General features: G+C 36.4%; 3 protein-coding genes across 3 annotated transcripts in view; 2 read left to right on the top strand and 1 right to left on the bottom strand.

The window, feature by feature from the left end:
- ctsf (cathepsin F) overlaps positions 1–13,364 on the top strand; it is a 14,412-nt gene extending 1,048 nt beyond the window's left edge. The window contains exons 2-15 of the mRNA XM_022684070.2: positions 2,147–2,521; positions 3,018–3,137; positions 5,742–5,823; positions 6,192–6,247; positions 6,403–6,475; positions 6,746–6,859; positions 7,557–7,705; positions 8,694–8,790; positions 8,914–8,994; positions 9,136–9,255; positions 9,907–9,971; positions 10,326–10,416; positions 11,220–11,278; positions 11,498–13,364. Of these exons, the coding sequence (XP_022539791.2) occupies positions 2,282–2,521; positions 3,018–3,137; positions 5,742–5,823; positions 6,192–6,247; positions 6,403–6,475; positions 6,746–6,859; positions 7,557–7,705; positions 8,694–8,790; positions 8,914–8,994; positions 9,136–9,255; positions 9,907–9,971; positions 10,326–10,416; positions 11,220–11,278; positions 11,498–11,572 (1,422 nt within the window). The 5' untranslated portion in view covers positions 2,147–2,281 and the 3' untranslated portion in view covers positions 11,573–13,364. The remainder of the gene's footprint in view (positions 1–2,146; positions 2,522–3,017; positions 3,138–5,741; positions 5,824–6,191; positions 6,248–6,402; positions 6,476–6,745; positions 6,860–7,556; positions 7,706–8,693; positions 8,791–8,913; positions 8,995–9,135; positions 9,256–9,906; positions 9,972–10,325; positions 10,417–11,219; positions 11,279–11,497) is intronic.
- A 1,031-nt stretch (positions 13,365–14,395) lies between these two features.
- eif1ad (eukaryotic translation initiation factor 1A domain containing) lies at positions 14,396–18,829 on the top strand. Its single transcript, XM_007246396.4, has 5 exons — positions 14,396–14,537; positions 16,864–16,981; positions 17,101–17,209; positions 17,427–17,535; positions 17,920–18,829. The coding sequence occupies exons 2-5, from the start codon at positions 16,895–16,897 to the stop codon at positions 18,155–18,157; spliced, it is 543 nt and encodes a 180-aa protein (XP_007246458.4). The 5' UTR covers positions 14,396–14,537; positions 16,864–16,894; the 3' UTR covers positions 18,158–18,829.
- Positions 18,830–21,715: 2,886 nt separating this feature from the next.
- Positions 21,716–25,247, bottom strand: si:dkey-160o24.3 (N-acetyllactosaminide beta-1,3-N-acetylglucosaminyltransferase 2). Its single transcript, XM_015605090.3, has 2 exons — positions 24,674–25,247; positions 21,716–23,412 (listed from the first exon to the last, which is right to left on the bottom strand). The coding sequence occupies exon 2, from the start codon at positions 23,407–23,409 to the stop codon at positions 22,006–22,008; it is 1,404 nt and encodes a 467-aa protein (XP_015460576.3). The 5' UTR covers positions 23,410–23,412; positions 24,674–25,247; the 3' UTR covers positions 21,716–22,005.
- Positions 25,248–26,841: the final 1,594 nt, after the last annotated feature.

The following is a 26,841-nucleotide window of genomic DNA, read 5'->3' on the forward strand; positions in this document are numbered from 1 at the left end:
AATAAAATCAGCCATCGGCTTGATAAAAGACTTAAAACCAGCCACGCAACTCCTAAAATGACCGGAAATGAACCACCGGCTCCTAAAATGATCTTAATTCAGCCACCTCATAAAAATAGCTCCGAAAATAACCTAACAATCAGCCTCCCGACTCCTAAAAAAAACCTAAAAAAACATATTTTAATTCTCCTATTGGTTAGTTTAGGCCTCTACACAATGACTTTAAAAAACAGTTTATACAGTGATACCTTTGTGTCTGCAGCATAGTTATTTTAATCACTGTGTAACCATATTTTTATAGATTTATTCTGAATTGCCACATCATTTCAAGTACAATACAATCAATACATTAACCTTCACTGTAAAGTACATTTCAAAACGATTGACAGATAATAATAATGTTAATTATAAATATAATTATAATAATATAATTATAATTATTATAATTAAGATAATTAATATTTGAAATATTTTTTTTTACTTAAAATGCACATTTGAAACAGAACAAAGTCACAATAAACCATCCAAAAAGTTTAGTTGGAAGCATTATACATTATGATAAATAGTCAACGGAATAAAAATTCTTATTTTTTTTTAAAGTTTTGAGGATGAAAACACGCAGTATTGTTATAATGACCCAAGCAGGCATCATGACTGAAGATGTGAACATATGAATAATGAGAAATTAAGTCGGTGTAAATGCAGAATCTCACTTAAACTCATGAAATTAAATATTTAGTAACTAAACTAAAGCAGGTGTGCTTCTCTCACACGACAGAGTGCTTTATTCAGTATAGCAGTATGTCTATCACAATAATTATGTTATCGTCATCTCTTCCACTGTACAGCTCTATTTCTTGATTCCACAATAATAATGTTTAAAGCAGGAAAAGTTGAACAAAATCCAGATCTACGTTAGAGACACATTTATAGCCCCACTGTTGATCATGTAGGTTAATGGCGCCATCTAGCGGCCATCTAATCGTAAGCTTAAAATAAAGAAATTGTGAGCACGAACTGCAAATCGTTCACAGGTTCACCTCCCGGGCTCTCTATAAGATAAAACTTTTATCAGTTTTGTAACAAATGTCAATGATCCAGAACGTCATGATACTAATAATGCACTCCAAATATCTCCATATATCCAGGTTTAAAGTAAAATTAATGATACTGGACAGATGTAATCTGTCTCTAGTAGATATATAATGGAAAAATTAAAACAGCTAAAAAGTAGAACCCTGATGTGATAATTAGGGGAGGGTGATATGATATTTCATGGTAAAATATATCGTTCACGATATTTAAAAAATGTGCGATAGTATTGTGTTCAATACGATATGGCACACCACTATTGCACACTTTCTGTAAAAACTATGAACCTTATTTCACTTTTCAAATGTCACTGTGTTCGTCTGCTATGTGATATATTTAACTAAAATTGCTGGTCTGAACCAATGATTTATAAAGGGGAATCATTAAGATTATCAGGGGTGCCCAAACTTTTTATACCACTGTATATACAGCTCTGGAAAAAAAAGACCACTTAAAAGTGATGAGGTTTCTTTGATTTATCCAAATTGAAATTCTGGAATATAATCAAGAGAAAGATGGATGATCACAAGCCATCAAATCAAGCTGAACTGCTTGAATCTTTGCACCAGGAGTGGCATAAAGTTAACAAAAAGCAGTGTGTAAGACTGGTGGAGGAGAACATGCCAAGATGCATGAAAACTGTGATTAAAAACCAGGCTTATTCCACCAAATATTGATTTCTGGACTCTTAAAACTTTATTAATATGAACTTGTTTTCTTTGCATTATTTGAGGTCTGAAAGCTCTGCGTCTTTTTTGTTATTTCAGCCATTTCTCATTTTCTGCAAAAAAAAGCTCTAAATTACAATATATTTATTTGAAATTTGAAAGAAATGTTGTCCGTAGTTTATAAAATAAAACAACAATGTACATTTTACTCAAACATAAACCTATAAATAGCAAAAGCAGAAAAACGGATTCATAAACTGAAGTGGTCTCTTAATTTTTTTCCAGATCTGTATGTGTAACGGTAAAAGCGCGCCCTCCAGCGGTCATATTTGATCAGAGCAGGAGGCGCTGTGTTTATCTGAGCTTTATCTCTGTGTTTGAGGCAGCCGGCTGGGTCAGGTCGCTGTTTGACGCTGAGCCAGAAACTCCCCCTGTTCTCCAGTTTAAATAAACACAGTCTGCCCGGTTTATAAAACCCCGCGCTGCCCCAGCCTCTCTCCTCTCTGTGCGGAAGGCCGGGCATGATGGAGCTGAAGCTGATCGCAGGGCTGGTGCTGGCGGTGGTCTGCGCGGCTCGGGCTCTGGAGGAGGATGGCTCAGACCGGCCGCTGGTCCCCGGCGCTCCCGGAGCTCCAGTGCGCATTTCAGAGACGGACCCGGAGCTCCTGAAGGCCGTGAGATTCGCGGAGGAGCGGTACAACGTCGCGTCTAACGGCCTGCACATCCGCAGAGTCAGCAGGATCATCTCCGCCAGTAAACAGGTCAGATCCGCTTAAACTGCGGGAACCGAGACCAGCGGCCCACTGCTACATACATTAAAACAGTAGAAATTAATTTTAAACAAATTTCAGGGACACTGGGTGCAGCACCTTCTCATATATGATGTTATAAAGGGTTAATTTGTGGAGTTTCGCGATGTAAACAACATACACAGACATGGTGCGCAGCTCGGTGCCTGTGCGGTAATGATAAACCCGTACTGTCAAAACACGTTCAAGTACTTCCATACTGCGCTCTGTTTGCGCAGCCATGCCTACAGACACAGGCCAGATGAGGCCTATCCACAGTGAGCGAGATCACAGTTTGCTAGATCTGCAGTGTGGTTTTATATCAGTGATGTCAATCAATTAAAACATTTAATCAGATTAATCACAATGATATTTTGAAATTCTGAGAGCACTGTTTTAGTGTTAAAGTTTTTTTAGTGTTTACTCTTTTTACTCAACATTATTTCTCTCTCTTGGTGTGTTTGAGCAGTTGGTGAAGGGAATACGATACAGCATCACAGTAGAGATTGGGAGAACCCAGTGTAAGAAGACTGACGTTCTGCACGTTTCTGAGGATTGTGAGTTTTTCCCAGAGTCGCACAAACAGAAGGTGAGTAGTATGGCTTGATGAGGCAAGCTGAAAGCTCAGTAATGTATGAGAGGTCAACTCTGTGCTTAATCTCACTGTAATTCACTAAAATACAGGTTTATTTTTTGTAAGGAATTTTAAGTTATTATCATGTAACCACTCTCTATATTAGGGGTGTGGCGTGTTGTATTGTACACAATATATGGTAACATAGTAATATTATGATACAAAAATACAATATATATTTTTGTCATCATTTAATTTGTTATTTTCTTTTTTTGGCAAGTTCCTGTTGTTTGCTAAATATTGTTTGGCAGAAATACCCTGAAATATTGTGATATAATTTTAGGGCCACATCACTCACCCGTGCTCTATAACACAACAGGTTTAGTAACTGCCATCCACAATTTCCATGCCTTTAAGCTAATTTGATAATTTTGTGTGAATTTGTTTAGAACTCTCACAAATAGTCAGATAATAATTTATAACTACTGCATGGTGTATATTAACAGATGGACAGTGATATCAGAGCATAAGACCATCAAATGGTAATCCTACCCCAACCACAGAAATATTGCAAAAAAAAAAAAATGTCCTGTCAAGTCTCTGATTCCCCCGTTACCACTGAAATTAGAAAGTGTACACACTGTATACAGCTATTTGCAATTTAATTATATATAATTAGTTTACACTGTACAATACAAACTAGTTACATTTAGGCAGTTTATTCATACATGGCAACATAAATCACATGAATGCCTTTAAAAATGGGGTAGAGGAGTGTGTTTCTTTCTGCAATTTTTAGCTGAGATTCACTTTTCACTGTCCTTATTTAACTAGTGAAATCTATAATCTCTCTCCCATATCAAACATTTCACAATGTCCTGCAAATCTAAAGATTTTGTGTTGTTCCTTTGATGGCCTTCAGACTCAAAATCCCAGTAGGACCACACATCGTCATCATGTGACCATGGATCTTGTGATTTAATAATATTTTCCGCTCATGACTCTCCTCTGTTTTTGCTGTGTGTGTGTGTTGGATCATGTGATTGCACATGTAGAACAGAAGGGCTTAATTGTAGAATGATTTAGAGTCATTTGCACCAATTGTGTTTTTACACTGTAAGCAAAAAGGGTTCTCTGTAGTACTGAAAGGTATCTTTGACAGTGGTAGTCGGTGCTAGTGGAACACGTTTTAGTGCTCTGAAGTATATAAGAACTCCATAATAGACAAAAACTATGGCTATAAGTTAAATTGTATTTTTTGTTATTGGGATACACAAGTTTTCATGATAGCATTGAAAGAGCAGCAATAACATCATAAATAACAGCAAACATATATTACATTACCCGTGTGAAGCAAAAGGGGGAGCTCTTCACAGTGCAGACTGTGCTAATATGACATAACTAGACATAAGGCAGATTCAGATAGAGTCAGGTAGAGTCAAATAGCTTATGATGGAGGTTCAAAGTGAACCCCACAACCAATTACCTCTTAGTCTGGGAAAAGATGAATGCTTAAATTAATTTAGGAACTTTATTCTTCATGTTTTACATTGCTATTGCGATATCCAGCAATGTTATTTTACACCAGACTTTTTTATTAGTTATTGTGATTCTAATTAGAACCATTGGCCAGACCTTGTTTAAGAGTGTAGTAAAATAATACAGTGTGTTTAGAGAAGACTGTACATACTGTATTTCTGTTGCTGATAACCCCTTTTTGAGGCCTGTAGTTTAATAAGATGTTGGGAGTGGAATTTACACACTTTATTTCTATTGCCTGGAACATATTGTTTTAAAGAGTTTAATTACCCTTATTTTTCGCACTATAAGGCACACTTAAAATCCTTTAATTTCTCAAAATTCGTCAGTGAACCTTTTAATTCAGTGCATTTTATGTATGAATTTTACCAGTCAAGTTGTAAAGAGCAGTAAAGCCACTTTGCTGAAGTACAGCATTAGAAAGGAGTTTCAGTTTAAAGTCTGGAGCAGTATTAGCATTAGTCGCTAAGTATGTAAGCGCTAGCCATTCAGTGTTGAGTATTATTGGCCTGTAGCCTGCTGCTAACCTCAACTAGCACTGCTGGAGCAGCATTAGCCACTAACCACAGTGCTAGCTCATTCGCTGTTCAGAGGTGACTATTATCAGCCTGTATCCTGCGTGTTTACCGTGTTAAAACAAGCTACGTGAGACAAACCACTAGCTAATATCGCCCTGGCTTACTGGAACACTCAGGGTTCCTCAGTGTAGTGCTGCCGGGTGGCATTAGCCGCTAACTGCTAGTGGTTAGCCGCTAATGCTAATGCTCCAGCTTTAGTAGAAATCTGGAAATCTAAGCTTACTGTAAATAAACAGAAGCACTTTACTCACCCAAACTAACAATTTTCAGGAGATAAACCTGTGTAGGTTTATACTCAGCGCTCATTTGAAATGTGTTGTTTTTGTTTGTTTGTTTTTTTCTCCTTTCACACTTTATTTCCTAGAATCCCATATTTTTATTTAATGAAACCATTAAACCTTTCTGAAAGTGTGGTTTAATGCAATTTTGGGAGATAAGAACTGTTAAGACTCAGAATATTCCGGACATTCTTCTCATTTTCCTATAACTTCCCTCTCTATAGACGGAGGTTTGTTTGTTTGAGGTGTGGGACATTCCCTGGCAGAACAAGTCCACCCTGCTGAAGCAGAAATGCCAGCCTGCAGGTCTGTGCTCTTTCAGAACCACAGTACATATACGATACATATAGGGTACTTATACTTATATAAGGTGACGGTAATTAGTTATTAATCTACAAATGTAGTACTGTAGTAATATTTACTTAGTGAATATGTGCATTATGTAGTTATGAGAGTGAGCAAATAAGATATGGGCCAGCATTCAGAATTCAGTTTTAGAGCTTACAAACATAAGTGGTTTAACAGGTAAAATGTAAGTGTAAAAAGTAGGAAACAACACAGCACTGACTGGTACAGAAACATACACAGGAACATTAATCTCACACAAAAAAATAGAGGTTTAGACTGATCATGATCATGCGTGACCGCTCACTGCAGTCTGTTTCATTTCCCAGTTCCAAAGGAGACAAAAATTGTGCGTGTTCCACTCACTCGCGACAAGACGACCAAGGTAAACTGATTTACTTTAGATGCATTCATTTAGCTCAGCCCACATTTTGAGTTTTTGCTAATTTGCTAATCTGCAAAACCTTTTTCAAACTAGTCTTTGGGTTTTACCCAATCCTGACTTTAACACTTTAACACTGTTACTTTGTTCTTTATCAGGAATCTCTGGAGCTTCTGACAAAGTTCAAGGACTTTATGACCACTTACAACCGCTCATACATCTCTCAAGAGGGTAATCATTATTGTTATTACATTAAATAATAATGTATAATTATTAGGGCTGTACAAAATTAAGGAAAAGCAATGTTTTTTTTTTGCAGTATTTAGTGCAGTGTTTAAAATTTATTCCCTGATTTCATCACAAGTGTACCAACATGCATTAAAATAAAAATATTATTATTTTGCTTTAAAGTTACACCCGTTACACCCAGGCTCATGTACATGTTTATTTAAACTGAAAACTGAATTTAAATAAATCCTTTTGACCTGTTGACCCCTTCAGAGGCTCAGAAACGGCTGCGTATTTTCCAGCAGAATCTGAAAACAGCAGAAACCCTGCAGTCTTTGGATCAGGGCACGGCTGAGTATGGTGTTACGAAGTTCAGCGACCTCACAGGTTTGTGTGTATTTGTGCGTGTATGAGTGTGTTATCTAATGGATTATCTAATGTCATTGGTTTGTAATGCGATCACTAATGCAGTCTGTTAAGAATCAGCGTCAGAAAGGGTTCTTTGAAGCGATACCACAGAACAGCCTTCCTGTCTCTGGCCCTGGACGTATTTCCTGTTTCTTTAATGTTTAACCTGCTTTAATACTCTTGATCCAGCTAATCAGATAATTAAGTAGCCACTGCATAACCAGAGGTCAGAGCAGATTCTATAAACAACATCATTTTGCTCCTAATTATTATGTATCATTTATTAACTGTAAAATAACAGCTTCGGTTATTACCGTACTTTGGTGCGTCACTGTTTTGTAATGAAGAGAGTAGCATCTCTATCAGTGCTACCCCTGACTTGATACACCAGTGTTACTGCACTATATACCTTTGCTGAAGCAGGTAGAGCAACATCTGTAAGAACTACCCAACACTGTGACCTGAATAATAATAATAATAATCTTGTTTGTTTAATCCAATATTTTTTTAGGAACCATTATTTTCAGGAGTTTAACTAAGTGCTAATACCTTCTAGGACCAGTTTTAGCACTTTTAGTCCCGTTTACATAATTACAATAGTGTTACTTTCCTGCAGACCTAAAAGCTGTCTCTCTTTCTTGACCATTCTCTCTTTCCCCTGTCTCTTTTGTTTTAGAGGATGAGTTTCGAATGATGTACCTGAACCCCATGCTGAGCCAGTGGAGCCTGCAGAAAAAATTGAAGCCAGCAGCCCCAGCCAGCAAAGCAGCAGCAGAGAGCTGGGACTGGAGAGAGCACGGAGCCGTCAGCCCCGTCAAGAACCAGGTCAGGGAACATGAATCAACCTGAAGGAATAGTTTTTACCAGATGAAACTTTGGGAGCATAGGTTTTAATTATAAATCAGCTGATGAATCACTGGACTCCTATATTTAAATGAATTCATTCATAACCTTATTAGAATTCACAGCCAGGTGAATCAGTTAGCAGGGTTCCCATAAGCACTGGAAGATCTGAAAAGCCTGGACGTTTTTCTAGACTCGTGGAAAGTGATAAAAAAGGTCCTGGAAATATTAGTGAGTTTAGAAAGTTTAAGCTATTAAGCCTGGACCAAATATTGTCATTAATGAATAAAGACCCATGCTTGAGACACAGACTTACCTGCTGCTTAGTTTAAGTAAATTCAGTTTAAAATCAGCATGAAAAGCAATACTATTTATATGCACATGTTTATATATGTAATACATATGTGCACTCATTTTTTGTTTACTTTCTATTTAATAATCAGCTCATCTCAGAGGGCAGATATAAAACTATGAGCCTCACTTTTGGTCTTGGTAAAAATATTCATAAAGGGCTTTGCATCTTAAAGTAAAGATTTGCCAATAATACATCTAGATATCAGTTGTAAAACCAACCAATTTACACTGAGGGGCTTTACTATACAGGCATTGTAGTTGTCATGTATGGAATTGCATGAAAAATGTCATTAAAAAAATGTTTTCCCAAAACTGGATTCCTAAATTATTAATTATTGCAATATCTCTGCATTTTACTAGTGTGATATTTACAGATGTTTTTGTTACATTATTTTTTTTGTTAGATTATGTTGTTTCTCAGGAATTTACAGCAAATTGTGTAAAGCCTTATGCATGCGTTACACAAATTTCACCCTTTGCCTTAACCACACAACAATTTCTGTAGTGAAAACTAGTCTGACAAGTACAATCACTGGCAGCTCCAAAAACTGCATAATATTCACTATGATTGATGTGTGTATGTGTTTGTTTGTTTGTGTGTATGTGTGTGTTTTAGGGGATGTGTGGCTCCTGCTGGGCTTTCTCTGTCACTGGAAACATTGAAGGCCAGTGGTTCAAAAAGACTGGACAGCTGTTGTCCCTCTCAGAGCAAGGTAAGAAAAAAAAAACACTAGTGAACTCTGAAACATTCACATTTTTACACCATACTGCCATGTTTGATTTTGTTTATGTAAAAATTATATGTCATAAGTGGTATATGACTTTGTCTGTTACAGAGCTGGTGGACTGTGATAAACTGGACCAGGCTTGTGGGGGTGGACTTCCATCTAATGCATATGAAGCTATTGAAAACCTGGGTAAGAATTTAAATTAAAAGGTGAAGAGTAGGTCAGTTTGAAAGAAACCCACAGGTCATTTGTAAAGTAGCATAAACATAATGCCACAGAAAGTGTTTTTGCCTCATAGAAAATTGCTAACCTGTCTTGATGCCTTTGCAGGAGGTCTGGAGACTGAGACAGACTACACCTACACCGGACACAAGCAGAGCTGTGGCTTTACTTCTGGAAAAGTGGCGGCATACATCAACAGCTCAGTAGAACTGTCCAAGGATGAGAATGGTGAGAGAGAGAGAAACTAATAGGTGTAAATGTGTAGGACTGTCTCTTTTGATTATATTAGTAGGCTGGTAATCCAGTCCTTATCACAACGAATCAAGTAATCAATGCACTGTATCTGGTTGACTGTAGTATATATTTAAAATAAATTGTCATAATTAATATATAGTATTACTGATTGAATAGTCATAATTAGACAGAATATAATAATTAGAAGGAATATTGAAATTCAAAATGATAATTCATCATTATCATTTCAGAATTATTCATTACTAATCAATAATGTTTTTTTTAATTATTTGATACAGTAGTCAAAACTGCCCTAGTACTCAAATGCATAGATAAGTGAAAATGAGGCCCAGACAGTCCAGTACAGGTTATTTGACAGTTTATTTAGTCTGCTTTAAATTGACAGCTAAAGTTTTATAGTAAAAGTGCAGTAAAGTCAACTGTAAACAACACAAGGACAAATGTGGAGTCAAACACCAATTTGAAATGTATCACAAAAAAGCATGCCTAGAGTATAAACTTTTATATGTATTGTACACCACATCCTAAAATTTAAATAATGGTTAATACATTGTATTGTAGAAGAAGAATAACTTCTTGAATAAGAAAGTTAAGTAATCTAACAATTTCGATTGTGTGTTTCAGATATTGCTGCATGGCTGGTTGAGAACGGCCCTGTTTCAGCTGCCCTCAATGCTTTTGCCATGCAGGTAACTTCTAGCTTATTATTGCTTGATATCACCGATATTCTTCCACTGTGTTGCCATTTTGTTTGGATGTTGTGTTAAACTGTAATGTTTGACCATAAAATTATATTGGATTTAAAATTAATGTAGCTGTAGACTTAATCTATAATAAGAATGTGCACATTTTACAGTGTGGGTCAAAGGCTATGGGAAGTTTACTTGGTTGCCGTCTGGACTGTTCTAAATCCTGAAATTCTCCTCTGTTTAAATAGCGACATAGTTTGTGTTTAATCTACAAGCCCTAACCCTTAATATAATGTATTTTATGAACAGTAAAATAATACAGTCTGCTTTTATACTCTGTCCATGTTGTTATAGTTCTACAGAAAAGGAGTCTCTCACCCCCTGAAGATATTCTGCAACCCCTGGATGATTGATCACGCTGTGCTGCTGGTTGGATTTGGAGAACGTAAGAGCTGTTTTATTTCTTTTTGTAACAGTTTTACTTGTGAAATTGACATTCAAAAACCTCGACTACATTTTCTGTCTTAACAAATGTTGTGTCTCTGAAATGATAACTGAAAATGAGAATTAAAAATCTCTATTAGGGTCGGTTTCTCAGACAGGGATTAAGCCTAGTCACATAATTCATTTAATTAAGACTAGCCTTAATCCATGTCAGAGAAACTGACCCTCAAAGTATGATGTAGGTTAATGCAACAAGATTGTATTTGAAGTTATTGTAGACCTGTTTTAGAGAGCAGGTCAGTCCTGGGCTGTCCGCTATACTAAGCCAATTGTGTTTGTTCATTAACCATGACATGTCCACACAATTTTAATTACTGGCAGCAAAAAAGTTGTGTAAAATGGGATAAACAATTAGTCAGTTTTTTTTTCTGATTAAACTCCTTTAGATTTGGACATGCCCTTTTAAAGTTCTTATATTAAAAATATTAGGAAATATAATTGCCAAAGAGCAATTTACTAAATCTCACAACTATCCTCATCTTCATCCATATCTGCGGGATGCATTTTTGTTCAGACATGCAGGTTTTTTCAAACACGTCTTGTGTAGTAAGAGTACACAAGACGTGTGTAACACTTGTACAGCAATTACTAATATTATATAATACTATAATGTTTAAGGATATTTTCCTTATTCCACTATTGTCAAATAAATATACAGTTCTAAATAGAGTGTATGGTAACTAGAATAGAAAATATGTGCATTTTTCCTTCACAAGTTTAACATTTGTCTGTACCTGTGCACAGGCAATGGCATTCCCTTCTGGGCCATTAAGAACAGCTGGGGAGAAGACTATGGAGAGCAGGTGAGTCTCACGCTGGACCTGATTTGGCCCTGAGCTGGCCCTTTCCTTTAATCTGAAGTGTAGCTTTTCTACTGACTACAGCTCAACTACAGTATCTATAGTTAAAAATGTAATACATTTGCTAGGTAATTCTAGCAAGAATCTTTTTACTAATTATTTTATTTTAATATTAAATCTAAGAATAATTTAATAAAAATACTTTTGTTTTTTTCCCCTCAGGGTTACTACTACCTGTACAAAGGATCCAGACTGTGTGGAATCAACAAGATGTGTTCGTCTGCGGTGGTTAACTAGGAGTAAACTCTAGAGTGTACACAGTGCTGACAGACACAAACACAAATCAGGAACATGTTCATTCATACACATTAACAATAATACTCTCGTTTAAGTGGATATTTGTGGCCGTACACACACACACACACACACGTACACACAAGCAGTCATATATAATTAGCATCATCAGCGTGTTGTTCTCACTAGCTCAAGCTGTGACTTGTGAAGTATTCATCTCTAGGGCATGTTATTGTAGGAGGATTACCATGCCTCTTTTCGTTTAAAAAAATAGTGTCAATAGGCTTTTTCACACCTGCAATTTTGCCCACAGACTCACCCATCTGTGATGGTCCTTTCTGACCATGCTGGTGTAGCACCTTCTCACCATCTCACCGTTTTGTTAAACTCATATTTAATATGCAGCATTTTAGACTCTAGAATGTAGACAGAACAAGTACTTATTTTAATGTTAAATGCTCCCAATCCCCAATCGTAAATTAGTCTGTCACTGTCTATTATGTCACTATAGACTATATTAGTAACAGATAATTAGTAATTATTGTGACAAATACCAAAGTAATTATGGCAAATCAGTAAGAAAAGGACTTTCAAAGAAAGGAATTTCAGATTATCAAAAACATAAATAGTTAAGGATGAAATGGATGCTTTTAAAAACACCAAAAACATGATATGGCATGGGTGAGATCAAATTCCATTGTCATGCAGTTTACAGCTATCAGCTTTATTTTTAATTAACAAATGTTTTATTTAAAAATGTTACTCAAGAGAAATGACAGCCCTAGATCAAATGTTCTTTGCTTAGATTTTTTTTGTTTGTTTTAACCATGAACTAGTCAGTGAGGTTTTAGTGGGAAAAACAGGTTTTACAGCACTACAGTGTACCTGTACTTAGATCCTGTGCTCACAGTTAGCACATGTGCTTAGATTGGTTAGAATTGGTTGTTTTAAACAGGGGACCAGCAGAGAGAAAAGAAAACTTAGCTGATCCATCAGCAGCTCTTCTTATTTCTGTTACAAACAGAACATGCAACCTGCTGATCTACATAAAGTCAGTTGCTTTGAAAAAGAAACCTTCTTTAACAATTGTCTTAGATTAAATCTTTTTAGATACTGATGTTTTATTTTGTTTTTATTTACTAATTGTGTGAGCTAACTTTTAAACTTATATTTAAATAATGTTTCAGGAAGAAATGATGAAAGAAATGAGTGAGATTGTAGAAAATATTTGCTTCTGGGTTTTATGAAGGGGGGATTGTTCTCTTTTTTTTAGTTCATGGTGTTGATGATTCAGAGGGTGAAATTAATTTCCGTATTGCTGTGTCATAATTGGGCTCGCTGGACTGTGTAATGCTACTGATTCTGGAAGCTGTTCAGCAGACATTAAACACTGCTGAGTGCTTTTTCATTTAGTCAGGGTTATTAATAACACTAATAATTAATTCATTAATATCCTCCTGTGGTGCTCCATATGTGTGCTGAACATTTTAAATAGGAAAATGTGAAGATATGGGCTGAATGTTTACAGATGTGTGCAGTATTTCTTTCATGATAACTGAGAATAAACTTCAGAACTGCTGTTGGTCTAAAATGCACTTTAAGTAACTCAAAGGTATTCAAAGGTCATGACTCATCACTACTCAGTACAGCACAATACTATTAATAATGTATTATGTGTTTCTGATTGCTTTGCAAATATATGCTGTTTATTGCATGGTTTCAAAGACTGACAAGCATGGTCCATGGTCATAAATGTTAGAACAAACTGCTGAATAAAAGTTCCAAATCTCCCAAATGTTTGTGTTGTTTTTTTTCTCTACAGGATTCCATAAACTCTTTGGATTGCAACAATAATTTGAAGAACTCTCTGACTACTTTTATATGTTCCTGTGTATCTTTAATGTCTTCAGTATTAAAAAGGCACTAAACCCATATGTTTATTTAATTAATAGCTGAAATGTGCTCCTCTAAATTAATGGAACATACCTGTCCTGCTTAATTTGTTTCTTTTTATAAAAAAATCCTAATATTTAAAAAATGCTTTTATTGCGGTCATTTCTGCCTTTGTAGCGCCCACACAGGTTCAAAGGCGTGGATTATTTTTCTGTAACTCAAAATATTGACTACTATTTCGTTATTTTGAGATACTGTCTCATTATTTTGAGAAAGTATTCTTTTTTTTTGAGATACTATCTCATTATTTTAAGATACTGAGTCAATGTTGTGAGATACTATTTAATTATTTTGAGATGCTATCTCATTATTTTAAAAGTATGTCATTATTTTGAGATACTAATTTATATTTTGAGATACTATCTCATTATTTTAAAAGTATGTCATTATGTTTCGATAATAAATCATTATTTTGAGATACTAATTTATTATTTCGAGATACTATTATTTGGAAAGTATGTCATTATTTTGAAATACTAAATCATTATTTTGAGAAAGTACGTCATTATTTTCAGACACTAATATATCAAAATGACATCAAGTCATTTTGATATATTAGTTTTCTTTGCATTATTTGAAGTCTGAAAGCTCTGAATCTGTTTTTTCTTTTCAGCTATTTCTCGTTTTCTTCAAATAAATGCTCTAAATGACAATATTTTTATTTGGAATTTGTAAGAAAGGTCCGTAGTTTATAGAATAAAACAGCAATGTTCATTTTACTCAAACATATAAATAGCATAAATAGCAAAACCAGAGAAACTGACTCAGAAACTGAAGTGGTCTCTTATTTTTTTCCAGAGCTGTAATTACAGAAAAATGTGGAGCGTTGTAGTTTTGAGCGCCTGATTCTGACTACATTACCCACAAGGCTATCGCACGTTACAAACGGGAGCCGCAGGAAACGAGCAGCACATGCGCTCGACGCGTTCAGGAGCTACAGGACGTGTTCACTTCTTCTCGATGCACCAAATAAAACCACACAGAACACATTCACAGCCTTATATAGAGTTTCTAGGTAGGTGGATTTAAAAATGTACGATTTTCTGGAGGGAAAGTGGGTTTAGGCTGTTTCTTTCAGTTATTTTAAGATGTTATTAGCTAAGCGGCTAACCAGCAGCTAGCTGTTCTAGTAAATTCTCTGTTGGCACGTCAGTTTGAACTGCAGTGTTCTATAAGAACTGTTCATTAAATATTCTCTCGCACAGATCTGTAGATTATTATAATTGTATCTTTAACGTCTTCTGTCGTCTGTGTTAGGCAGAGGAGAAGCTGATGTTGGGGCCTGGGTGAAGTTCACTAGCTAGAGAAGAAGTTAGCTAGGCTACAGATCCAGCTGTGAACAAGATTTGTAAATATGGGGGTAGGAAATCAATTTAAGGGAACAGTTTGCTGTATATCAATTTCTTATTTAATTATTTAAAAAATCAGAACAGTTGCTGGATGCTTTTAGTTAAGAAATATAACTATAATTAAGCCTTTTCAAATATCCCAGAAGTACCCATGGTGATGTATGGGACACAGCATCTTTAAAAGATGTGTAAAGTTCCTTGAAGTTCTTTTTTGTCCTTTAACTCATAAGTCCCTAAGTGACACAAACTGAACATCCTGAGAGCATCACAGGACAGTGAGGGAAAACTTATTTACAGGGGTGTGCTGGTTTAGTGCTGGAGATAAAACTAGCTCATTTTTAAGGTAGATAAAATGTGTGTGTGTATATACACGTATGTATATGTATATATATATATATATATATATATATATATATATTAGAGGTGTGCCAAAAAATCGATTCACATAAGAATCTTGATTCTCATTTACTACGATTCAGAATCGATTTAAAATGTCCCAAAATCGATTCTGAGGGGCGGGTTTTGGACTGATTTTGGGCTGGGTATTTTTGTTGGACCTGGCAACCCGCTTGTCCCTTCAAACCGAGGTCTTCCAGACCCACACAGAGCGTAGTAGGTGTTTGAGAATCACCGGTAAGATGGCAGAACAAGCATTATATTACCTTAGATTAACGTGTAGTTTTAATGTTTTATGGCAGAATGCTTCATAACAAGCATAAAAAAGATCGCTAGTAGTTAGTTTCAGTAACTGTTAGCTAGCTAACAAGCTAACTTTCCAGTTCCACCTTAAATAACGCTACAGGTGGCTGCGGGCTGCAGCATTTAAGGCGGAACGGAAAAATAACAATAAGCTAATCAGAGCTCATTTCAGCTCCTCATCACAGAGGAATTAAGGAATGGACAATATGAATTAATTTCTCCACCTCCTGCCCCCTTTCTGAAGAAATACAACGACCTTAAATTAACTAGTTAATCAGCAGCTGCTCCTGAACTTTAGCGCTCCACTGCTATCATCACATCAGCCCAGCAGCGTCACCTACACACCACCGCTAGTAGCCTGGTAATAAAGCAGTGTTATTTATTATTTATTTATTGTTCATTAACGTCATTGTGATATCCCAGTGATTCCTCTGTCACTGAGGACCCACATTCCTGCACATTTTATTGTTTTTGTAACACATTACTTGCTCCAGGACCAGTGTATATTATGGAGGGTTTTTTTTTCAATAAGATTCATAAGCCAGAAGCAGAAATTTTTATAATTCAAATCGTTTTGAATCAAAAATCGATTTTGAATCGAATCGTGGCCCCCAAAATCGGAATCGAATCGAATCGTGAGATAGTAATCGATTCCCACCCCTAATATATATATATATATATATATATATATATATATATAGCTTTGTTTAATTCTGTTCCATTTATCTTAATTCTACAGCTTTAATGAAATGTTTTCCATTCTATAAAACTAGTTTTGACAATTAGTTCTGTAAAAAAGAATAGTGAAATACCTTAAAATATTTTGTCATGTTTATTACGTACATTGTATATTACACACATATATTTTGAAGACCACATTAATTTTGGAGGTCTGTAGTGAATGACTCTGAAGAAAGATGTAACCTCTGCACATTATGCTTCTCAGCATCTTTTGAGCTCCATCTTTTATTTTACACTTACAAAGTGAGTTGCTGTCAATCCCAGGCACTTTGTTACATTTGTTATAGCACCACTGACAATTGACTGTGGAATATTTAGTTGTGGGGAATTTAACGACTGGACATATTGCACAGGAGGCATCCTATCACAGTACCATGCTGGAATTTACTGAGCTCCTGAGAGCAACACATTGAGTTCAATGATTTGGATGAGTGAATGAATGCCTTTGCCAATTTAGTGCATTTTTGGAAGGACTAAATAAAAAAAAAGTGGGTCTGTGAAGAGCTGTTGCAAATTTTGCTAATTTTTGCCTAAATAATTTTACTTTCACAGACATCAGATATCACCGTTCTCACTGTCAAACATGTCCCGAGCAACCAAACGCAAACATGTTGTCAAGGAGGTTCTTCAAGACTACGTAACACCCAGTGAGAGCCAGCAGATCATGAGGGTAAGCCAGGGCAAGCTTAATATCTCTACTCATAAATAATGTAGGAAGAACAGCGCACTGTTGTAAATAAGAACTCTTTAAACTCTTTATTCAGTTAAAGTGTAATCTCTCTCTTGCAGATCCAGGGAAGCAATGGCAACAACCTCCATGAGGCCGTAACTGAGAGTGGTGAGAAGTTTCTGCTGAGCATGCCCACAAAGTTTCGTAAGAACATCTGGATCAAAAGAGGTTGGTTTTAAGGCCTGGCTCCATTAGAATTCTTAAAATGTGTTAGTGTTTCTTAGTCCTGATCCTGGCACACCCCTGCCCTGCACATTTTAGAGGATTCCCTGCTTTAAAACAACTCTATAAAGAGTTGAATCAGGTGTGTTGAGACAAGCAGGGACCAAGAAGGTTATTTTAAAATATTTACCAAATCATTTTTTGGCTGTGTTATTTCTTGCAGGTGATTTTGTGATCGTAGACCCTATTGAAGAGGGAGACAAAGTGAAAGGAGAGATAAGCTTTATACTCTATAGAGACCATATCCAGTACCTGAGGAAACTGGGTGTCTGGTAAGTACAAAATGATCACATTTGGGATGTAGATTCCTTTGATTGGCTGGTCTATATTGTCATTCAGTAGATATCATTTTGTTTATATTTTGGCAGGGTAAATAGAGATGGAAACTTATGTGGGTTGGTGTAAACTGGTATTTTTTTCTGCACATATCTGTTAATACCAGTACATAAAGAAACCAGAAACTGAATTTCCATGGCTCAGCATAACATAACTTAAACATTCTGATTTCTGTGTGTGATAAATACATAATTAACTGTGAGTCTAATCTAAAGGTTTTGTTTGTGACTTCACATTTGTTGTCCAGTATACCTGTATAATAGAAATGTACTTTGATCTAAAATTTGGCAGTATACTAAACTGATTAATGTGTCATACAGGCCAAAAGGTTTCGAGGCAGGTGGCGAGTCTGAGGAGGTAAAGGAAGAACCACAGAACGGACAGGACCACAGTGAGGAGCAGGAAGAAGAGAGCAGCGGCAGTGACTCTGAGGATGACAGTGACCTTTTTGTGAACACAAACCGAGCCACGGTTCACTACAGTGAAAGTGAAGAAGACTCTGATGAAGATGATGATGAGGATGAGGAAGAAGATGAAGAAGGATCAGAGAACCATTAAGTGAAAATTTTGGGACTTTAAATGAAGGGTTAATTTCATGCTGTGGACATGTTTATAAACTTACACAAGATGCAAACTTCAATTTCCCTTGATTTTTGGACAGTGATTTATTACTTTCTGGTTTATACATGTAACCAGTTAATCTAAGCATGGGAGAGTTTCTGACACAAAATGCTGTTTTATTTAAATCATTGCTTGTCAACCAGGTCTTGAGTTGAGAATGCACAGATTGTTTAAGCAAGGACTCGTCTGTTAGTTCATTAGTTGGTCAGGTGGGTTAAAATTAGGGGAAAACACCTAAAACCTGCAGGGCAGTGGTCCTCCAGGACTACGATTGGTAACCAATGATTAAGCCCAAACTTTAATCCATGTCATCAACTGGAATCTGTATTGTTACATTCAGTAAACTTGTTAAAATTTGGTTTGATTTGGGTAAAGCAGCTTGCATTAATCCCTTAATTGCTGAGATGGAAATATAATGACTTAAAAATAGCCTTCATGGGGCAGATGTGAATATGGAAAATCTATCTTATGACTAGACTTAATCCCTGTATGGAAAACTGACCCATAGTGTATAATACATTTCAATCTGATTCCTTATATTCACAAATGCTTTTTTTGTATCATATTGTATGTACATATGGCAATAAAGTTTTTTTGTTTTGTTTTGTATACATGTGTTTATGCATAGTTATTGCTTCAGATGTTGGATACCTGCTCACAAGAGATGTCCTTTTTGATATTAAAAGTTTTTTTTAATAAAAAAAAAAAAAAAACATGCACTCAATAATCTGGTCATGATCAGACTTCTGCTGTTATCTGAATATCTAAAAAGTCATGTATACACAGTCTCATAATTCTTTTTTTTTTTTTACTGCAGTATAGGGAAAGCTGTAAGGACAGTGAGTTATATTAAAAACCATGAAACATCTGTACTTGGCTGTCAAGTGATTTCATGTTAGAAAAAAAAAAACTGTTGGAGGATGTTTAATATTTGTTACCAGTACATCCTTCTATGAGATCATTCAATGGTTGCACAGTGGCAATATATTATGGTCTAACCTGTGAATCTGTGTTTTATCTGATTACCAAACTGAAGATCAAGCTCAGTGCCTTCCAATGTAAAGCAAAACTTCAAATAACTATGGGCATAAGCACCTCATCACACCTGTTAAACATGGGGGCGGCAGGATCATGCTTTTCTGCCTCTGCTCTTCTACTGTACTAGTCTCATGATACGTTATGTGTCAGTAACTTTTACGTTAATAAAAAAATATCTAAAAATACAAGGGATATAAAATATGAATCAGACTGGAGCAATTATCTGATTTTATGTAACAATTCATTTTAATAATAATCAACAAAATATGTGCTTTCCTCCAAATATATCAAAGTAAAAAAAAAAGATAATAAATAAAGCTTAAAATAACATTCTTTCAAAAGTCTATATTCCACTGTTGTTAAAACAGTCTCCAGTGACATTTGTACATTGATGTGTTATTAAAAAACTGAACTGTATTAAAATAAGCTCAAAAGAAACATTTTCAAGATTTATCAGGTACTGTACATTTAAATAAAGAATCATAACTAAACGGAATTATTGTCAAGATACATTTACATACTAGAATAGAGACTGGCATGAGTTATATAAAATATATATTTTATGTTAGAGATATATGTAATAGTGGTCTATAAATGATATACACATTCTTTGTTTTGTGCATCTAAAAATATAATATAAAGCACATACAAAAACATACCATGACCCTGAATTGCTGACCCTACACCTAATGACTTTACAAGCGATTTCACTGTCAAATCTAATTCAAATTCTCTTCTGAAGTCTTGCTAGTGAGGTAACGTGTTCTGTCTTCTTGGTTGTTGGTAGAAGGTCATTAGGATGACCTTTAGAAGGAAGTCTTTTCTTGTATTGAAGTTCCGATAAGATCAGTTTTATGCTGCGTTCCATTTACCAGATGTTGGAGCTGAGAATGACTGCATTCTGGCTATCATTATTAGCTGGTCCCAGGTTAGCTTTGCTAGCAAGGCCTGTTGATAACAAAGCATTACAAGGTATTTTGCACATCTAAACACCATAAAAACAAGCCCACAGATAGATGTTAGACAGTGCTCTGTGTACAACTGATTTAATAAGACACAAATAGATAAAAGTGAAAATACTACTAATCTTACTACTGTTGCTGTGCAGTGCAGCCATCTTGGATCCTAAGCTCTGGGTTGGTAAGACTCCCGCAGATTTTCTTGTAGGAAATACTTGGAACCAGGAAATTTTGATATCCAAGCTTAAATAAAATGCAAAATTACTCTGCTTATGTTCCTTTGCTCAACAGTTTCTCTGCTAAAAAAAAATCACAGGAGCATGATGGGAAATAATCTCAAAAGGAAGCTAGTTGCAGGCTCTGACTAAAAAATATTCCTATTTGAGGGAATGGAAGTGGAATTTGCATGTGGTTTTGAGGGCACTGTGAACTTCCACTAGTAATGCTGCTTTCAATTCGTAATAGAAATATCGTAATTACGAGAGGAGTGCACTTAAATACCACCACAAACCCATATTTACCAGAGGGAAACTCTGGGTTCGTCATAACTTTTAACACAATAGGCCATGCACTCCTGAGGGACAAGCTGGTGTATGTTTGGGTGGAGCAACTCACAGCTTGGATTCTGGCCTACCCAACCAACCGTGCCCAGTATGTGAATATACTTGACTGTAAGTCAGATATGATTGTCTGCAATACAGGAGCCCTCAGGTCCCATTCCTCTCCAACCTTTACACTGCAGTTTTCTAGCTCCACCTGTTACCTGCAGAAGTTCTCTCATGACGTCTGCCTCATCACTGACAGAGCCGGTACACAATTTTGTAAACTGGCACCAATTAATGGACTGGAATGGTCAGACTATATCAGTAATCTTCATAAGAAAGAACAGAGCACAACTTTAAATGTTAAAAAGGCAAAAAAATGGAATGGGGTGTTTAGTCATGTATGGGTTTAGAGGTGGGGAAGAATTGAGAGCTGATTGGCTGCATAGTTGGTTTAGGGTTTAGTGGCCCTTTAAGGAGACTGAGTCTTTTTTGGAGTACAGGAACCACTAGATTTTTAAACAGCATGGTGGCATCTGCCATTTTTTATCTTGTAGTCTGCAAAAGAATTGATAAGCTTATCAAGACATTTTTATTATGTATCATGGTTTATATTGTTACTTTTTGCTGCTTCTAGGTGTACTATACTTTAACACTGTACACTTCCACACTGTGGGAATAATAAAGGCATATCTTAACATTTCTAAGTGTTGTGGGCGTCAACACAAAATACTGATTTAACTGCAGCTGCAGTCTGTTTATGGTTTAGTCTTATCCACACATAAAAAAATTGAATTAGTTCATGCTATTGATTTTTGTACTTGCTAATAACATTGCTAGTCTGATGCTCTTCTGATAGTTTGTTTTGTTTGCAATTATTGTAAATATTGATATCTATTGGAACTGAAAACAAAAGTAAACAAAAAAGCATTTTTGTTACAAGCTCCTATAGACTATAGTCTTTTAAAAGAAAGTGTTCCAGTGCATGGTTTCCATTTGCATCCAAAAAGAAAATACGCAAAGGTAACTAATCCAGTTTGACAATGTATGTTTGACAAGTGTCTTCAAGTTGTCATCCAAACATGTTGCATACTCTAGCTGGGAAGAAAATATTGCACTTCCAAAACCTGCTAGACCACCATTGCCTTCTGTCCTGTCCCTGATGCTGCTTTGTCAAATCTCCTTTAGTCCGTTGCTGGTTTACAAGAAAGTTCACAGTAATAGACCTTAATGTTTTGTCTCACTATCATGTTTCTTTTTTCTCTATTTCTTTCTCCGGGTCTTTTCTAAGTGTAACCTTTCTGCATTTATAGCTTGGATTCTGGGTCTTCACCCACAGTTTCCGCATTTCTTTTGGGGAGCGTTTGTGGACCAGCACAATGGTGTGGTGGGCACAGGGCTTTTTGCCCTCATCGTTGGGGAAATCAAAAGTAAGGAAGGCAGGGTGGTGGGTAGGAATCACCCCCAGCCTTTGCAGACACATTCCAAGGTAAACATCATCAATGGGGAAGAGGTGAACCCTTTTAGACACTTCCAGAAGTCTGAGGACTAAAGCTCCAGAGTAGACCACCCCTCCTCCCCCTGCGTACGATGGATACATCCCTTTATAGAAGCTGTCCGGGATATAATACTTGGTGGTCTTGGAGCGTAAAGGGGCAGCAGAGGTTATAACTTCACCTACGTAGAATTCCTCTAGTGGTTTGCCACGTCTAGATCCGTTCAAGCGAGCCTCTGCTTCCACTTTCTGTAAGTAGTCGAGAAGAACAGGGGTCCTCAGAAAGACGTCGTCGTCTCCTTTGAACACAAAGCGGGTATTATGGCAGTTCTTGGAAAACCAGTCCCAGAATAGGATGTCTTTCAGTGTGAGGTTAAAGAAAGCATCCAAAAAGTCCCACATGATAATGTCACCAAATTTCTTACTCTCCTCTTTAAGCTTCTTTACCGTATCCAGGTCATGGCCTGATTGATTCTTGGCCAAAAGGAACACTCTGCGCACTTGCCCACCTTTTCCCACTTGTCCCTTCACCAGACCTGACCGTCCCCACGTCTTCCTGATGGCCTGGCGGTTTTCAAAGTTCGGGGCCTGAGATTTAATGGCCAGCAGTAACATCAGACCCTCTGCCTGATGTTGCTGTGATGCATTGCCACACACTCTAGGCTGGTCGATGATGACAGGGTAATCTCTGCAGTGCATGGAAATGACAAACCTCTGAATCTGTGATGGCAGAGAGAAATAATCCGACAGTGACCAAATCACATCATAGTTTGGGAAACATCCAGGTTTTTGCTGTGTTAAATCTGCACTGCTATTGTCCACCCTGGAATAATTACCTAAAATACCATTCCTGGGTCGTAAGATGGGGTTGTGCTGGCGGTCTATGACGTGCTGGATCATGTTCCAATGCGCTTCATTGCTCAATTCATATTTCCAGAAGGAGTTGATAGGATAAGGGGCCAGGAGCCCAGAATTTGTGGCCCCTGATGCTATAAAATAGGGGGGTAGAGGAGGTGCCCCCACAGGAGTGTTCGAGGGAGTCATGGATAAACACACAGCCAACGCAACGTAGATGAAAAGGCAGGCCAACAGAATACATGGTGTACATAAGCAGAGCAGGATCCGACGACGATAACGGCAAAGAAAACTGGCCATTACCTGCAGACAAGAGAAGCAACAAACATGATGATGAGCTTTGGCATTCTGCTTTATTTCACTTTAGTAGTCAAGGAAACTCAATTCTGGTTTTTAAGCGCCAATTTATGCCTGTTATATACAGTACTCATCAAAAGTTTGGACACACCTCTTTTCATTCAATGTGTATATTTAATATTGAAGACTACAAAAAAGTGTACTTTTTTGTACTTTAGATTTTATCTTTGAGGACAGATCTGCACACTCTTGGTATTTTAATCTCAGTGTCTTCATGAGGTAGAGTCACCTGGAATAGTTGAAGTTGAATCTTGAAGGAAGGAGTTCCTGGAGGTGCTGAACAATTCCATATGTGTCCCTTAATTGTTTTTATGTCTGTAATATTAATCTACAATGTATAAAATAAATTAAAGAAATTAAATAAATAAATAAATAAAAAACACTTGATGAAAAGGTGTGTCCAAACTTTGGACTAGTACTGTCTAAATTTCAAAATATTATCTAATTACTCATTTGCATGACTTTAGCGGTTCTGGGATGTGTGCAGTATTCCAAAACTATTTATCAGGCTTATGTTTTTTAAGTGCTGTCAACTAATCTTTTTATAGCGCATTAATAATTTCCCCTCTTTTTGGCCTCAACGCCAACGTGTATTTAGTGAGGTAAAAGCATTGTTGCTACTGCTTAGAAATTCGGAAGTAAGATTCATTTTTATTTGAAATAATAGACCACTTAAAAATTATGTTTGTCCTTGATTTTACCAAATTGAAAACATCTGGAATATAATCAAGAGGAAGATGGATGATCACAACCATCAAACCAAGCTGAACTGCTTGAATTTTTTTAACCAGGAGTGGCATAAAGTTACCCAAAAGCAGCGTGTAAGACTGGTGAAGGAGAACATGCCAAGATGCATGAAAACTGTGATTAAAAATCAGGGTTATTCCACCAAATATTTCAGCCATTTCTCATTTTCTGCAAATAAATGCTCTAAATGACAATATTTTATTTGGAATGTATATATATATATATATATATATATATATATATATGTTAAGGAAAATGTAATTAATCACGATTAATTACAACAAATTAAAAAACGTAAATTACTTACTTTTTTCAACCTATCGACAGCCCTACTATTTATAAATATTTTACCTAAACAGTGTGATTTCTTTGCATTCATCAAATTTTTAATATTGAAATGAAACAGTTTTTTTGGCAGTTTGTTTATTATAAAACAGTAAACAAATCAGTAATAGCTCACCGCGCTTTCCACAGCTTCCTGTATTAATCCTCATGCGTCCTCCAGCAGACAGTGGGAAATAATGGGATTATATAATTTCACTTAAACGCCAAATAAACTAGCATCACACTCTGAGTGCAGAGCTCCAGTCCTCCTGCATGCCGGGTTGTGAGTGAGGTATAATGGGCTGGGTTTCAGCAGGAACCAGACGGGTGTGTCTGAGAGCTTCTGAAACGCCTACTGAAACCTGCAGCAGATCCTTCACTGCCCACTGTCAGCTTCAGTGAACAGAGCTCCATCCAGCTTTGGTTAATTCCCAGATTTAAGGTGTTTTCAACTCCACCCCGAAGCCCTGACACTCAGTAAAGGCGTGTGATGATTAGTAAGCTGGTAAAGGTGTGCTGCAGCTGGGAAAAGTTGAAATAGTTGCTGTAGGCTAAGGGCCAAAGAGTCCCCAAGACTGCAGTTAAAAACACAGTGTTAGAAAACTAAAGGAACAAATTTGTTTTTCTAATTTTTATTTATTTATTGGATGTTTAGGTTATGGATTAACAGGTTATTTCTCAACAGCTTAATTGTTGCTTTCCTCTAGGCAAACACAAGAGATGTTACATGTTATTTATCTTTACCAATTTAATAAATCAATGTAAATATTAATTTTGTTTCTACATTGTCTATAAAAACAGTTGTGTGTATGAGCATGTGCTGTTCATCCAGTCAGCATTGTGTTTCATATCCCTTCAGGAATGTTCTTCCTCTTGTGTTTTGCGTTAATCTGGAAGAACAAGATGCGCAATGTGTTAGATCACACATATGTGCACACACACACTAATCAGTTTCAACTATGCATGACCCAGCAGCCCAAATGAACTTCACAGATTTATTGGGAGCTACCCATGTTGGGTCTGAAAGTTTGGTCTACAGGTTCCATGTTGGCTCCAAAGACATATGTCAGTGATGGGATCCATCAGGGGCAGTAATAGGACAGGGGTATGGTGGTACCATTGCACAGGGGCTGTAATGATGGACCCCAGTGTATAGCCCAAATGGGTCCCACTAAAAAAAAAAAACAACACTCAGAACCAATGCTCACCTAGCCCATGTTTCACTCAAATGAGGCCCACATGAGAATGTTGGCTGGACTGATTTCGAACCCAGAGAAGGTCTAATACAAGAGTGAAGGTGTAAAACACTGCAGTGGAGCACAGAGACTGAGTCTCTGAAGACACCAGTGGGAATCAGATAAGGGATTTATGGTTATTTGTCCTTTATAATCTCTATAAGTAAAAGTGGTGTTAAAAAGTTTTTATAAAAAGAACTCATAGTGGAGGTAGGCCTTTATATACTTGTAATAATAAATGAAAAATATTCATGCTGGTCTATGTTGATTTGCCTTGTTACAGCTGGTCATTTTGAATACTCAAGACATTGAATTGGTCAGCATATTAGCATTCAAAATATCACATACACTGGTTTTACTGGTTTGACAGCTATGCTAGACTGTCCTGATTTTCAGGAGTTTCAACAGCCTTGACCTTGATTACATCAATATCAAGGAATGTCAGATGGATTGCCCCAAGTCTAAGCCACAGCCAACACCCGCATTAGATTATATCTCGTCAGGTGGTTGAAAAAATGCTGTAATATCATGAGCACCCTCTCTGGTTTTAGGTTCAGGTTTAAATGCCATATGTTACCTATTTACTAATACATGTGGTTTAATAGCCAATGGGGATGCTAATTGTTCTGTAAATGTCATAAATCAACCCTTCCAACAAATGGCCGTATATCTACCACTTCCCTCTTTTACATTTCAGAAATACAATGTGCAATATTTAGTCTTAAATTCATGAATGCACTTAAATTAAATAACTTAAAATAGCAAAAAAAAGAGAGAAATTAATTGTTTGCTATATGGTTATTCATTGGATGAATTTATTAAAGCCACAGCTCAAAATTAAATGTAAGTGATTTATTTTGTCTGCAAGAATTAGATGACCTGTCAAGACATGCCTGCTGTCAAAAGTGTGCTTCTTAAATTTAGAACAGGGGATTCTAGGCTAAAGTTGCTAAAACCACTCAACGTAGACTGTCACCAATTTCACCACATAAATGCAATCTTAAAAATGTATATTAACTCTTAATTTAAAGTGCATTCAGATTGTTAAAAGAGGTTTAAAACAATGTAC

Source organism: Astyanax mexicanus, chromosome 10, assembly GCF_023375975.1.
Source record: "Astyanax mexicanus isolate ESR-SI-001 chromosome 10, AstMex3_surface, whole genome shotgun sequence".
Lineage (NCBI taxonomy): Eukaryota > Metazoa > Chordata > Actinopteri > Characiformes > Acestrorhamphidae > Astyanax > Astyanax mexicanus.

Excerpts from the sequence above, each read along its gene's own strand:
- eif1ad (XM_007246396.4), top strand. The coding sequence starts at position 16,895 with ATGTCCCGAGCAACCAAACGCAAACATGTTGTCAAGGAGGTTCTTCAA. Across the intron at positions 16,982-17,100 it reads AGAGCCAGCAGATCATGAGG|ATCCAGGGAAGCAATGGCAA; the intron begins GTAAGCCAGGGC and ends TCTCTCTTGCAG. Across the intron at positions 17,210-17,426 it reads GAACATCTGGATCAAAAGAG|GTGATTTTGTGATCGTAGAC; the intron begins GTTGGTTTTAAG and ends TATTTCTTGCAG.
- si:dkey-160o24.3 (XM_015605090.3), bottom strand. The coding sequence starts at position 23,409 with ATGGCCAGTTTTCTTTGCCGTTATCGTCGTCGGATCCTGCTCTGCTTA.